The sequence below is a fragment of the Danio rerio genome, chromosome 14 (assembly GCF_052040795.2).
Source record: "Danio rerio strain M-AB ecotype USA chromosome 14, GRCz13ab, whole genome shotgun sequence".
Taxonomy (NCBI): Eukaryota; Metazoa; Chordata; class Actinopteri; order Cypriniformes; family Danionidae; genus Danio; species Danio rerio.
In genome coordinates, this window is record NC_141034.1 from 3,214,604 (window position 1) to 3,228,439 (window position 13,836).

The 13,836-nt window shown below is 39.5% G+C and overlaps 1 protein-coding gene and 1 long non-coding RNA gene across 5 annotated transcripts in view; one reads left to right on the top strand and one right to left on the bottom strand.

Moving 5' to 3' along the window:
• Positions 1-164: 164 nt before the first annotated feature.
• On the top strand, positions 165-5,505 carry LOC147833827 (uncharacterized). The gene is made up of 2 exons (XR_015507181.1): positions 165-742; positions 2,064-5,505. It is a non-coding gene; the product is annotated as an uncharacterized LOC147833827 (long non-coding RNA).
• The window catches only part of spock1 (SPARC (osteonectin), cwcv and kazal like domains proteoglycan 1), a 289,085-nt gene continuing 278,899 nt past the window's right edge, over positions 3,651-13,836 (bottom strand). For all 4 annotated transcript variants that reach the window (XM_087281132.1, XM_087281134.1, XM_087281133.1 and 1 more), the window contains exons 11-13: positions 13,173-13,310; positions 9,213-11,496; positions 3,651-8,434 (exon numbers count right to left, since the gene is read on the bottom strand). In XM_087281132.1, the coding sequence (XP_087137258.1) occupies positions 11,303-11,496; positions 13,173-13,310 (332 nt within the window). In that variant the 3' untranslated portion in view covers positions 3,651-8,434; positions 9,213-11,302. The remainder of the gene's footprint in view (positions 8,435-9,212; positions 11,497-13,172; positions 13,311-13,836) is intronic.

Here is a 13,836-nt window from a genome sequence, read left to right on the forward strand (position 1 = left end):
AATCATTTGGATATTACTACTTTAGATGATCAAGAATCTTCTAGAAAACTTCCTGTTACCATTTTAAAACCTTTTAAAAGAGAGAACTCTTCTCAAACTTGGTAAAGTCTCAGTATTTAGTTTCCTAAAGAGACACGCGAGCAGAAGAAAACAGAGAGATGGAGCAGAAGTGGACGAGGACAAACTCCAGTTTTATTCAGACAAACATTTTCTCAAGGAACCATTTTACAGCTAAAACTCCAAATAAAAAAGAAGAAAACAAGAGAGAGAAGAAAAAAGTCGAACCAAACAAATCAAAAGGAATCAGCCCAGAACAAGAACAATCCACCGGGACTCTCGATCAGAAGGGAAAAATGACAGAAAAACACAGAGAACAGAGAGAAAGCACTGAAGCAGTGCCGGTGTTCAGCTGGTGAAGATCCACAACATCTGATCTCACTGAAGCACGTCTAGCAGGTTCACCGGGTCATTATTTATGATGCAAAACTTGTGATTACCTAGATTTTAAGATTGTTTTTGCTATGATATGACAGTACACTGTAAAAAAGAAAGTCAACTTAAAATTGTAAGGCAAACTTGACAACATTTAACCCAAGTACTGGGCTTGATTTGATTTAAGTTAAGTCAACTAAACTCTGCAGCAACTTCATTCATTTTCCTTTGGCTTAGTCCCTTATTTTTCAGGGGTCGTCACAGCGGAATGAACCGCCAACTATTCCAGCATATGTTTTACGCAGCGGATGTTCTTCCAGCCGCCACCCAGTACTGGGAAACACCCAAACACACTCACACACTACAGATAATTTAGTTCATCTAGTTGGCCTATAGCGCATGTGTTTAGACTGGGGGAAACCGAAGCACCCAAAGGAAACCCATGCCAACACGGGGAGAACATGCAAACTCCACACAGAAAGGCCAACTGACCCAAGCCGAGAGTCAAACCAGTGAACTTTTTGCTGTGAGGCCACCGTGTTAACCAATGAGCCATCATCTGCAGCAAGTTGCTTTATATTGTTAAGTCGAATCAGCTTTTTTACAGTGTAGTTTGACAGGAATACACGTTGGTAGGTAAGAGACAGGATGTGAGCTGGGACTTAAACTCAGGACAGCCAATCCAAAACACAATGGCGCTAGACACTGGTATTGGTACACTGCCAACAAGACTATCAGCGCCAGGCCGCCAGCAAACAGTGGTTATTTAGCTATTATTTGGGCAATCAAGTGGATTATTCCTCAAAAATCCTCTCTCTACTTTATTTTTTAATGAGAAGAAGGTTTAAATAATCTAAACTTTTTAACTTAACAGAACTTTTAAAGTAGAATGAGGATACGTGAAGAAATAAGATATACTCTTACAAAGAAGATCCTGAAATGGGTTTTTGCATTGACATCACTTGACGTCATTGAAATATTCTTTAGTGTTGCTTCTAATTTTCAACAAACATTGTAATAAGTAATTTTGTTTTTACCCCAAATATATGCTGTAAATTATATATTTGGGTAAATACAAGATATTAAGGTACCAAAGGAGTTATTGCAATGATATCACAGAAAAAAAGGGTCTTTAATATCTGTGTGAAATAAAAATATAGTGTTTAATTTGCTCGCGCACATTGTTATTCTTTAGGTGAATGATTCATCTGTGCAAGTTAATCCACTGAAAAAATATTTGTTTTGGTCTGAGCATTTGCTTCAGAGTTTGGATTGGTTCCTTCTCTGATGATGTCATTTTGAGAGCTTCAGCCACAATATTGTCAACCCTCTTACTGTTAGTTTGCTACAAGCGAGTTAATATTTTACGTTTTGGCAGTTTTGTGGGTAATTTAATTTTCATCCAACAAAAATGTATTTTTGAAAAGGATACCAGGAGTGAAGGGGGTGGCGCAGATGAAGATGAGGAGGGTTGGGGAGTTGTGGAAGAAAGTGAAAATGAAAAGCGGTTAAGGAAGGGAATTGGTAAATGAGGTGCCAGATCAGATTTCAGAGGTGCTGGATCTGGATCCTTTCCCAGAGATGGGTTGCGGCAGGAAGTGCATCCGCTGCGTAAAAACGTGCTGGATAAGTTCATTCCGCTGTGGCGACCCCGGATTAATAAAGGGACTAAGCTGACAAGAAAATGAATGAATGAATGAATGGATCTGGCGTATTTTGGCACAAATTAAGCCCTGGTCATTGGGTGATAAGCAAATCGTACTAAATTGTATGAATTAGAATGTACAAATTCATACGAATTAGCGACTAAATCAAAAACGTACAAATTGGCGTGAGATTGCATTGTCAAAACTGACAGTTGGAGGGGCGTGGTTAAGTATGTTAGCTACGTCCATTTGCTAAGATATTTATGTTTTGTCAGTTTAGTGGCTTATTCGTACGAGTTCAGTCATACAAAGTTGTAAAATTTTAAAAAGGAGGCGTGGCACCTAACCCCACCCCTAAACCCAACCTACATTGGGGGTTGAGCAAATCGTACTAAATTGTACGAATTAGATCATACGAATTCATACGAATTAGCCACTAAATCAAAAAGTTATGTATTGCCGTGAGATTGCGTTGTCAAAACTGACAGTTGGAGGGGTGTGGTTAAGTATGTTAGCCACACCCATTTGCTTATATATACTTAATCTGACAGTTTAACTGAAAAAAAAAATCTGATTTCGGATTTCAATTAAAGATTATAAGGGCACACTATTGTTATTTTTCTTAATGAGATGCACAAATTGTTCACCAAACTAGCAATGTGAGCTAACAAATTCAATATGGTTAGTTTGGATTTCATGGAAACTTTAAGTTTGAACTACATCAACATACTAACATTTCCAGCCTGATCCCACGAGAAAATGTAAGTATTTTATGTTTTGTCAGTTTAGTGGTTTATTCGTACGAGTTCAGTCGTACGAAATTGTAAGATTTTAAAAAGAAGGAGTGGCACCTAACCCCACCCCTAAACCCAACCGTCATTGGGGGATAAGCAAATCGTACTAAATTGTACGAATTAGATTGTACGAATTCATACGAATTAGCCACTAAATCAAAAAGTTACGTGAGATTGTGTTGGAATCTTCCAGACTTTAAAGAACTTTGATTTTAATAACTGTAATGAACGTTTTGTTGAACAGAAAGAATGTTAAAGTTCCTTCATGGAAGCTCAGACGCCAATAAAGAACCTTCAGGTGTTCTTTTCATTCCACTAATGCTGTGTTCACCTCATTTACTGTCATTATGTTTGATCAGGCACCTAGACATCAGTTTCGGCTGTTAAAACCCATCTGGACTGGCAGACTGAACAGCGGCACTGTGACGGTGGAAAGAGAGACAGACGGATAGAGAGAGAGAGAGAGAGAGGGTCTGTACACTGAACTCAGGACCACATGAGGGTTTTACACATCCAGACTCAGGCAAGGCAAATGGACAAAGCCACATGACGTCATTAATCACATCTCCAGTTGAACATTCAGCATTTTTCTTGTTTTCTTTTCTTTTTTACACATTAATTATTGTCTTTACAGAGTAAAAAATATAGAGAATTAACAAAGGAAACTCTTGCAAATATGGCCATCGACTGTTTCATCTGTAGCTGCAGGTGTGAGCGCTCGGGTCACCTGTGTGTGAGTGTGTGTGTGTGTGTGTGTGTGTCTGTGTGTGCAGTAAAATAAGGGAGAACAAGCTTTTATTGCACCTTTGTACAGGAGCGAAGCAGGCAGAGGCTGGACAGGAAGTGGACTGACGGGACGGGAAGGGAGTTTACAGTTGCAGGCCAGGCATCAGACACACAGCAGCACTAGAGGAGGGGAGAGGTCACCTCAAAGGTCATCATTATCATCATCAGAAGTCCATAATGCAGTTCTGCATGTGTGTAAGTGGGTTTGTGTGTATGTGTGTGAGTGTTCTGTGCTCATCATGATAACATCTGAGAGTGAGAGAGAGATGGACTGATTCAGAATGGAGGAAATGGAGGACTGATGTTAATACATTGGGATAGAGCTGCACAATTAGCTGAAATAAAACTAAAATCAATAAATAATGGCTTAATGTGGCTTATCTCGGGATATATCAAGAAATACCATCGTGTTCCAAACCTGTATGACATTTTAATCTGTAAAATCTTAATGCTTTTAATACATTTAATAAAATGTGAATGTGATTTGATAGCTGCTTTTCTTAATGTGGGGTTGTGTAAGACTGAACGGCTTTATTATGCCAAAACAACCACCTGTATGTACTTTATCCTGCTTATTACATGTTTATTTTAATAAATGGCATTGTTCTTAGACATTATATTTGATTAATTCTGTAAATAAACGTAAAGCTGACAGAAACTAAAACTGCTGATGGTGTTTATCGAACATTGCACTAACCTGTGTATTAGTCAGTCACAAGATGTTGTCAAAAATACAAAGCTGACAGAAATGAAGAGGCTAAATAGAGCATAGACTGACCTACATATTATTCCTTCACAAAATGGCACCAAACAGTCAAAAACAGTGGTGTGACAGACAAGAATGAGGATATAAGTATATAAATTTGAGTTGCATTTCTTAATGTGGGGTTGTGTAAGACTGAAGGGCTTTATTATGCCAAAACAACCCCCTGGATGTACTTTATCCTGCTTATTACATGGCTACTTTGCTAAATTATATTGTACTGAGGGAATATTATATTTTATTTATTTATCTTTGAAATGCCTCTCATTCAGTATGCTCGGGCATTCCGTTTGAATGGGGAAACATCAAATTTTCCTAAATTGCTTGCCAAGTTTACAGTCAAATTTCATTTTAGGAATCACCAATAACATTAAACAACGACTGTCTTTTTAGTTTTATTTCGTTCAAATTATACAAAATCTGCAGAAACTCACATCTGGTCCCAGCCTCTCACCCAGAGAGTCCTCAGTCTATAGTGACTGATGATTGGCTTCTGTAGTGTTGCCAACTATTTTCAATGGAAAGGTGCTAAGTTCTGCCTAAAAAGTCAATAAATGTCACTAGATTAAGTCATGCGTCAAGTTGCATATTACTGACGTCATCATGTGTAACCGTTTCTGTTTGTTTAACAGCCCCTGGTCAATAAAGGGGTTTTTATATTTGCACTACGCTTGTCAATCGAACTAAATGTATTGCTGTTTCAATACAGTATATCGGTATAGATGTGTACCGAATCTCTCAGATGTAATAAACTCAGACAAGTTCCAAAACTGTCACTGAAATATCTGTGGTTGTGAACAAGAAAATAATAATGGTGAAATTCATTTGTTACATTGAAAACAGAGGAGAAGCAGATCGGTTCGACTGCACAAGGGAAATACCTCACACTCGTGGTGCTAAATCATTTACTGTTGATACGCAGAGATCTGCCCTCGGGCTGCAGGTGGGAGTGTATACTGTAGGAGGACTGGGCTGCTGTACGAGGACTGTGAGGTGGGGAAGGGGCCGAAGCCATCACCCGCAGCTCATTGTGTAGGGTAGGAACGGTGTATGGACACATGAGAGTCTATAACAATCTCCAAAACACCAAAAAAAAAAAAAAAAAAGTCGCTAGTCGCTTTTTAAAATAAGTGCCGCTAAGGGGGTCTGAAAAGTCGCTAAATATAGCAACGAAGTTGACAACACTGGGCTCCAGTACTAGAAGGCAGGGCTTCAGTCGCCATATTGATGATTTATTCACTTTTCCCCATTCAAAACTATATGAGTGACACATCTTGTGTATTCTATAGTCATTGATTGAGCATAGACTGACCTACATATTATTCAGTTACAAGATGGCACTAAACAGTCCAAATCAGCAGTGTTACAGACAAGCAGAAACATACAAATGAGGAAGTAAGTATATGGATTTAAAGGTTTTCGCTGCAGGTCAAGATTATTCCAAATTCCCAGATGAGCCTGTGTTATTTAGGAGTTGTCAAATGGGAATAACATACACTGAAATGTCGCTGAAATGACCAATTAGAAGTGAAGTATACCAGATGGTGTAATAACATTAGTTAATGTACTGAGTTAACATGAACAAACAATGAAAACTGTATTTCCATTAACTAACTTTAACAAAGACGAATAAATAATGTAATAAATGATTTGCATTGCTTGTTCGTGTTAGTAAATTCATAAACCACATGTTCTTTATTGTAAAGAATCCAAATCTAAAGAACATTGTCCACTGTAAAGAACCATTTGCACAACTAAAAGTCTCAATAGAACTATAAAGTGGTGTTTTTGTCATTTGTAAAAGTTCTTTCAAGCATTTTTAACAGAAAGAAAACTGATCATACAGGTTTGGAATGATTCTGATTATTTATTCCCGATCTATTAAATGTGATCCTACTCCAAGATAACCGATAATTTCCATGGGGAACCAAAAGGTGCAGAGCGGAAATCAGGAGAAAAGAGGAGAATAAAAGGTGTTAGGAAGCCATAAGCTCATCAGTTCGTTCCTCTGTTACCCACAATCCCTCAGGAGTGCCCAGAAACCTCCCCTCTGGGTGTGAAACGCTTCCTATAATCCATCTGGGGCGGCGTTTACGATCACTGAATAAAACTCATGCCTCAAAGAACCCTCACACTTACACGAGTGAGGAAAGACTGTGTGTGTTTGTGTGTACAGGAACCGAACTAAGCTGCTGTGATCTGATATCGGCACTAAACTCTTCTGCGCTGTTTGCGGATCATCCCACTCCAGTTCATTCTCTATAGGAGCCGAGTGGTGGATCGTGGGATTGAGAGCGATGCTGAGCACAAGCGGAGAGATTAAAAAAAAAAATGTAAGCAAAGCAAAAGCTGAATGGAGGATTGTTTCAGCCACAGAATAAATAATTACGAATAAAAGGAAATTTTGATAACAGTTTGCAATAAAGATTGTTTAGTTCATGTATTTACTGACATGATCAAACTATTAGTGAAGCAATTATTACTGTATTTATTCATGTTTATTAATGTTATTTAAGTGAAGTAATGTTAGTTCATGTTAACTCAGGATGCAAAAACTAATATTGACAAGCACTACTTTGAAATGTAATACTTAAATTACTTAAAGAGCCCCTATTATGCATTTAAAAAGGTCATATTTTGGTTTTAGGGGGTCTCCAACAACAGGCTGATATGGGTGCATGTCAAAAAACAACTTAATGTAAAAAAAAAAAATATTTAAAAATTATTCATACTGAGTTTATGTTAGTAAATACATTAACAAATGAACCATTATTCTAAAGTGTCTCGTATAATTGAAACCTATCATAATAAACTTTTTTTTAATCTCACAATTGCTTTTTTCCTGTGAACTCAGACTTTTTTCCACCTTAAAATTCCACATATCACAGTTCTGAATATTTATGTTCTCCTCAGGATCAAGTTTGCATATTAAAAATCAGAACTGATTTGCAAAAATTGTGAGAGAAAAAGCAGCATTTACTTTTTTTTCTCGTTTTGATTCCATGACAAAAATAAATAAGCTTTTATTTTGTAGATAACAGCAAACGTGAAAGCAAGCGGAGGTTGTTAAACCTGCCAAAAAGGAGCATGACTCAGTTTCCACCAGCCGTACAAACCTCATGTGTGCTTCTAAAACTGTTTAAGCTTGACAGATTGGGTCAGATCAAACTATTTCGAATTCGATCAAATGAGGAATGCAGAACGGGATAAATTATTGGAGGCAGACGTGACTCCAGGGCCCAGAGCCATTTTCACAACTGGAAAGCGGATGTGCTAACAAACACCCGAAATCCATCTCGCGGAGCGTCACGCCGACAGCTTTTTCCATTCGCCTTCTGTTTTTCTGCGAGAGGAAGCGTTCGGTAATGCTTTGAAAAGGTCAGGCCGACGAGTCGTTTGATCGCTTCTGAATTCTGTCAAGCCCCAAACTCACTGAACAAACCGCAAAAAGAGTCGACGCAAAAGGTCACGGTCCACTTAAACACTCAGAGTCCATAACGCCAAACAGAACTAAAACAGAATGTGATGCTTTGAAACGAAATCATCAGCTCAAAACAACAAACAAATGATGATATCAGGCTCACAGCCGACGCGTTCACATGCTGTCAGAATTACTGCAATTACTGGATCCTGCAAACATGCTTGGACTTTGAAATTAAACACAAACTCATTTCCGTATTCTTTTGATGAATACCGAAGAACAAAGCAACTGCTCCAGGCGACTCTTAAAGGGATCGTTCACCTAAAAATGAACATTTACACACTATTTAGTCACCGTCAGGTGGTTCCAAACATTTACGAGTTACTTTTTTCTGTTGAGCACAAAAGAAGACACTGTTAATATTATGGTATGGTGTAAGAATATTATGGTTTGTTTCTGTATTTTCGCTTTGAATATTTAAGTTGTACAATTTATAAATGGGTGTTTCTTTCTATTTTTCTTGTTGTGAGATAAAGTGCGAGATCATTTGATCTGGAAGTGTACAAAAAGGAGCAACATACTGTGATGAACACTAGCCCCTTTCACACATACAGACCTTTCCGGAAAATTACCGGCAATTTTCCGGAAAGGTTGTATGTGTGAACAGGTCCTTTTTGAAAATACCGGTAAATTCGTTCTGGCTATTTTCCGGAAAGAGAAGTTGTAACATTACCGGCAATTTGCCGGAATGCTGCGCTGTGTGAATGCAGAAGGAATATTTCCGGAATAAGCGCGTGCACGTCTAGAACGTGCTGACGTAAGACGTCTGCTTTAGCCAATCACAACAGTCAGACGCATTTACGTCCGCGCGGTTTATGAGAATAAAAGCCTTTGAATATTTTTCCAGACACATTTAGCTGCTAGAAGTTAGTCAGATCATGTTTATATGTTCTTCTTAATGCCAACTGTGTAAATAATCATCGATGAGATGCTTATGATAAGCCGTTGTTTGTTTACCTTCAAGCTTTGCGTGTGCCCATGAAACAGCCTGTGAGCGCCTGCACACGCACATATTATGAACATCTCGACATGAGAAAGTGATCCTGCGAAAGTTGTTCACAATATTGATCATCAACAGAGTTTGTAATTTAGTCAAATGTTTACAAATACAAGCGCAGCCGTTTAAAGCTCATTTGTGGTGAATGATGTCAGAATTTACCGGTATTTTGGAATGGATGTGTGAATGCTCTTTTCCGGAAAATTTCCGTAACGTCCTCGCCTGTGTGAACAGCGCTTTTTTGAATATACCGGTAAAGTCGTTCCGGAAATTTTCCGGATATTTAACGGTATCACTGTGTGAAAGGGGCTACTGTCTGATGGAGAGCCGTGTGCTCGAAACGTTAGACGCCTTGTATCAGCCCATATATATGTACACTAGATGTCGCCTGGCCTATTGTTGTCTATTGGAAGGAATGCGTCAATGGCGCCGCCATCTTGCTACAGGGTAGCGCTCCTTTGAAATGAATGCGGGACCAAGGTACAGTGGAGGACTGTGGCCATCCAAAGCCAGAGATATACACATATACACATATATCTGTGATCGGGAGTTTTCCTGGATGTTAGTATGTAATTATTTTTCTAATTGCGAAAATTATAATTTTACATCACTTTTCTACATTGATGGATCAATGACCGCACGGGCATTCCTGACAAAAATCTTGTGTTTGTGTGTACAGAAATGTACTATTCACCCTCCCTGTTAAATTTAATATAATCATGTCCTGAAACACAGCTCCTCTCCTGCTTTCACTTCTCATACTGACGGAGGGAGCGATTCGTTTGTGAATGAATCCCCCGAACGACTCTTTCACTAACGTTAGCTGACAATAATACAAGTTTCTGGCAGCGCAGCATCTCGTTGTCATATCTCTTTTGCATTGTTTGCTGATATTATTCAACAAAACTATCATAAGCCGAGTGTTTAGTGCGAGTTGGAGCTGCTTTGCCTTATGGTGAATGCAGTAAGTGACTGTTTTATCAATAACGTGACCTGATTAGCACAAAAGTTCAGAACATACAAAAACAGAAAAAAAACTTAATATTACCTATGAAATGTTTTGCCTTTGTGCTTTGTTTTCTTTGTTTGCTCGTTCCTACACCCGTAGACATCGCTAAAGTCCCGCATCTTCACGTAATAACACTGTCTTGTCTAGTGCGGTTGAACGACATTTGTCCTGGGAGCACTGTACCAATGTGGCGGCGCTATTGACGCATGTTCAGGGTCCCTATGCGATATCTAGTGTATATATCTATGGTATCAGCCTTTGTAATTTAATAAATTGGTATTTTTGCAGCTTTGGTGTTGCCGCCTTTTTGAATATATATTTCACGACCCCTAAACGCAACCATAACTGTAAATTATTCACAAAATCAGAGGGGAATAATAGTTGGATAACAAACAAGCCTATCCCGTAATTCCGATGGGTTGATTAAAATGTTGTTCCAGGATCAACAAAGATTCTAATCAAGGAACATGTCCTACTTGGTGAAATAAGGTTGGTGTTAAAAACGCCCATCCGTATCGCAGAATAAGCTCGATAGAAAACAAAGCAGAATTTACAGTTGCAGTAATAGTAAACAGATGTGAAAAGAGTAGCAGGTCAATCATACACAACCCGACTGAAGCTCATCACACTTTACAGACGTACACACTGCAGTTTCTTGTGTTGTGCACTATATTCAACTGCTCACATTCCCCATGTTTCAATAACAGGATTACATACGTCAACAAGAGACAAAAACCACAGGAAGGTCATTTAAACAATTGAAGGAACCAAGAAAAAAATAAAACAAATTTGAAAATCTGCATTCTTTCTTGCCGTTGCTGTTTTCCGATGCGATTAAATCTAGCATTATCGTAGCATCTGTAAATATTAACAACGTGCCTCGCAGCAAACAGAACATATGCGCTGTGATTTCCCTTCGATCTCCATCCTCCAGTGGCAGATTTATGACATGAATCATTGATGAGCTTCAGTCGTGTAGTGCGCGTTTGACTTTAAGCCCACCTGATCCTCACCCTTGAAGATCTCAGACGTCATCTTCTGCAGTGGCGTTCATGCATACTGCCACTGAGACCTAACCCCTGTTTAAAAAGATCTTATGTAGAAGTGTTGAGGAGCCTGAACGATCTTGTCATGCACGTCTACCATCTAGAGCCCCCGAGAGGCGTCTAGAACACAAGAGCGAGCGGGAGTTTTAAAAAAACAGAGGACAGAACATGAGGAGGAGGCTTAAGAAAGACAGAGAGAATGAATGAGTTCAGATCTAGAATGAGGGCGGGGCTGGAAAAAGGGGGCGTGTGTGTGTGTGTCCAAGGGGGCGGAGCTGGAATGGCTTCAGAACTGTGCATTTTTTAACATGGGTCCCTGGTTAATTAGCGGAAGATGGGTGGGCGGAGCTACCAGACGTAGCCAAACTCGTCGTCCTCTCCGTCTTCGTCGTCTTCGATGGCCCCGCGGGGGTGGAGTCGACCCCGCCTCTCTTTCTGTCGGCTACGCCCACTCTGTGCAGACTCTTCTTCCTCTTGGTCGTCAAGTAGAATGACTGCGCCGCCGCCGCTGCCGAAATCTCCAGATGTCTCCTGATCCTCCTCTACACACACACACACACACACACACGGGGAGATGAAATAGAAGGTGTGTGTTCTGGGGAAGATCATTCATTATATATAAAAGAGGATATTTTATACATTTTGACAGAGAACTCAGGAAACGCTGTTGAATAATGGAGCGTCAGATGTCAGGACTGCACACACACACACAGACACGCACACAGCTAACAAACTTAAAAATAGTATAGGATAGTAATAGTACTAATATATTATCTAACTGTAATACATAAATACATAATACCTAAAAACTAAACTATACTAAACTTTTTTTTGCCCAGATATTTAAATGTATGTTAAATGTGTGTTCTATTATAAACATGGATGTTTTATAGCTAAATATAATTTAATTATATTACATCAAACAAACTATTATTTTAGAAGTGACTAATCTTTACCCAGCTATAATATATATATATATATATATATATATATATATATATATATATATATATATATATATAAATAATGTGAAAATATTCATTTTTTATTTACATTACAGTTTGTAAAGTCATATTTTTTTGTCTTTTAGTAGATATATTAAATGAGAGATTTGCTTTGTTTGCCAAATAAATTCAACCCGGGCTCATTGTGGAAACGTAGCCCCGCAGACGTTTCTGGAGACCGCGAAATACGTCACGGGAGGTATGTATTTGAGCAGTTTTTGTTTACGCTAATCTGCGAGAGGCCGCTGTGCGTGCTTTTTTGCATCCCGAATGCCTCTCGGGAGCGCGCGCCGTTCGCGCCCGCGATGTTTTCACGTGAAAGCCGCCGGAGGCCGCTGTAGAGCGACCGTCCGTCCGACTGACTGGCTGAATGACTGAATGATCGAATGGGCGGCCGGCCAATCGGCCGACCCAGCCACCCTCCTCCCCTAAACCCAAGCGACGATTTGCAAAAGCCGTCCAGAAAAAAAAGCAAAAGCCCTCGTCCGATTTTGACCGCATTTTCGGATCTCGCCCCGTCGCAAACTCGTTCGCTTTTATTTTTTGGATTCTGTTTTTCATCTTACCTGATTTCTGGAACCTCTTTTCCCTGGACTTGATCCCAGTTTTCACCGTGGCCGGCTCCTCCTCCTCCGGGCCTCCGCTCTGCCGACTAAACACTGCGAGCTAAGCGGACAAACTGTTTACTGTGGGAAAGCCCTCCACACGGAGATGAGCCGGTGAGCGCGAAGAGGAGGAGCAGTGTCACACCGCCCCGTAGCGTTCGCTCGATAAAAAAACAAAATGCGGCCATACGTACCTCCGGCCACGTAAATCATGGACTCCGGAAACGTCCGCGGGGCTACGTTTCCAAAATGAGCTTGGGTTGAATAAATTGATCTAATTGGATTTGCATTGTAAACATTAAAAGAAAAGTAAAACAGCGATTATTTTTATATTTCATACATTAGGTTTTTAGTTACGATATTTCCAAAATCATCCTGCATAAATCTGCAGATTTTTCACAAAATTCTGCACAGAAATCGATAAAAATGTCTGCAGATTCTGTCTGGCCCTTCTCTGGACTTTGGGTGACAAAAATAGATGTCCCCATGTGCAAACATGATTAGAAATTGAACAGAATAAAGTCATTTAAAGAAGTAAAAATTCAGATGGTTTACTTTGAGGGTTGGGTTAATGGTGTGTGTGTGTGCAATGTGTGTTTGAAATTTTACCACAGGTAGGGTTGCCCTGTCTGCGGGATCCTGCGAGCTCATTGCCGTATTTGTCCACACACCAGCACTGACCGGTGCTGCCGTGACACTGAGTGGCCTTAAAATAACCGTCCTCAGTGCAGCGCGGTACATACACTCCTGCAGACAGACAGACGCACACACACACACACACACACACACACACACACACACACACACACACACACACACACACACACACACACACACACACACACACACACACAGAAACAACATTATAGATCAACAACAATCAAACATAAATGGCCAGCTGAGATTAAACCACTTCTTTCTCATTAACCAAACCTTTGTGACCACAAGAAACTTTATAAACATACTGTACATGTGCTATATGCACGGAAAAAGCCTGCTCAGGCGCTTCCAGAGAACAAAATCCTGTGAATTTTCTATTTCTTCTTCAAATATTTCCCTAATGATGTTTAACAGATTCAGGAATTTTTCACAGTGTTTCCTATAATATTTTTTCTTCTGGAGAAAGTCTTATTTGTTTAATTTCGGCTGGAATGAAAGCAGTTTGGAATTTTAAAAGACATTTTAAAGTCAATATTATTAGCCCCCTTGAGCAATATTCATGTTACAAGTGCAGGACAAACCAATGAGCCAGTTTAAGCTGAATACTAGTATC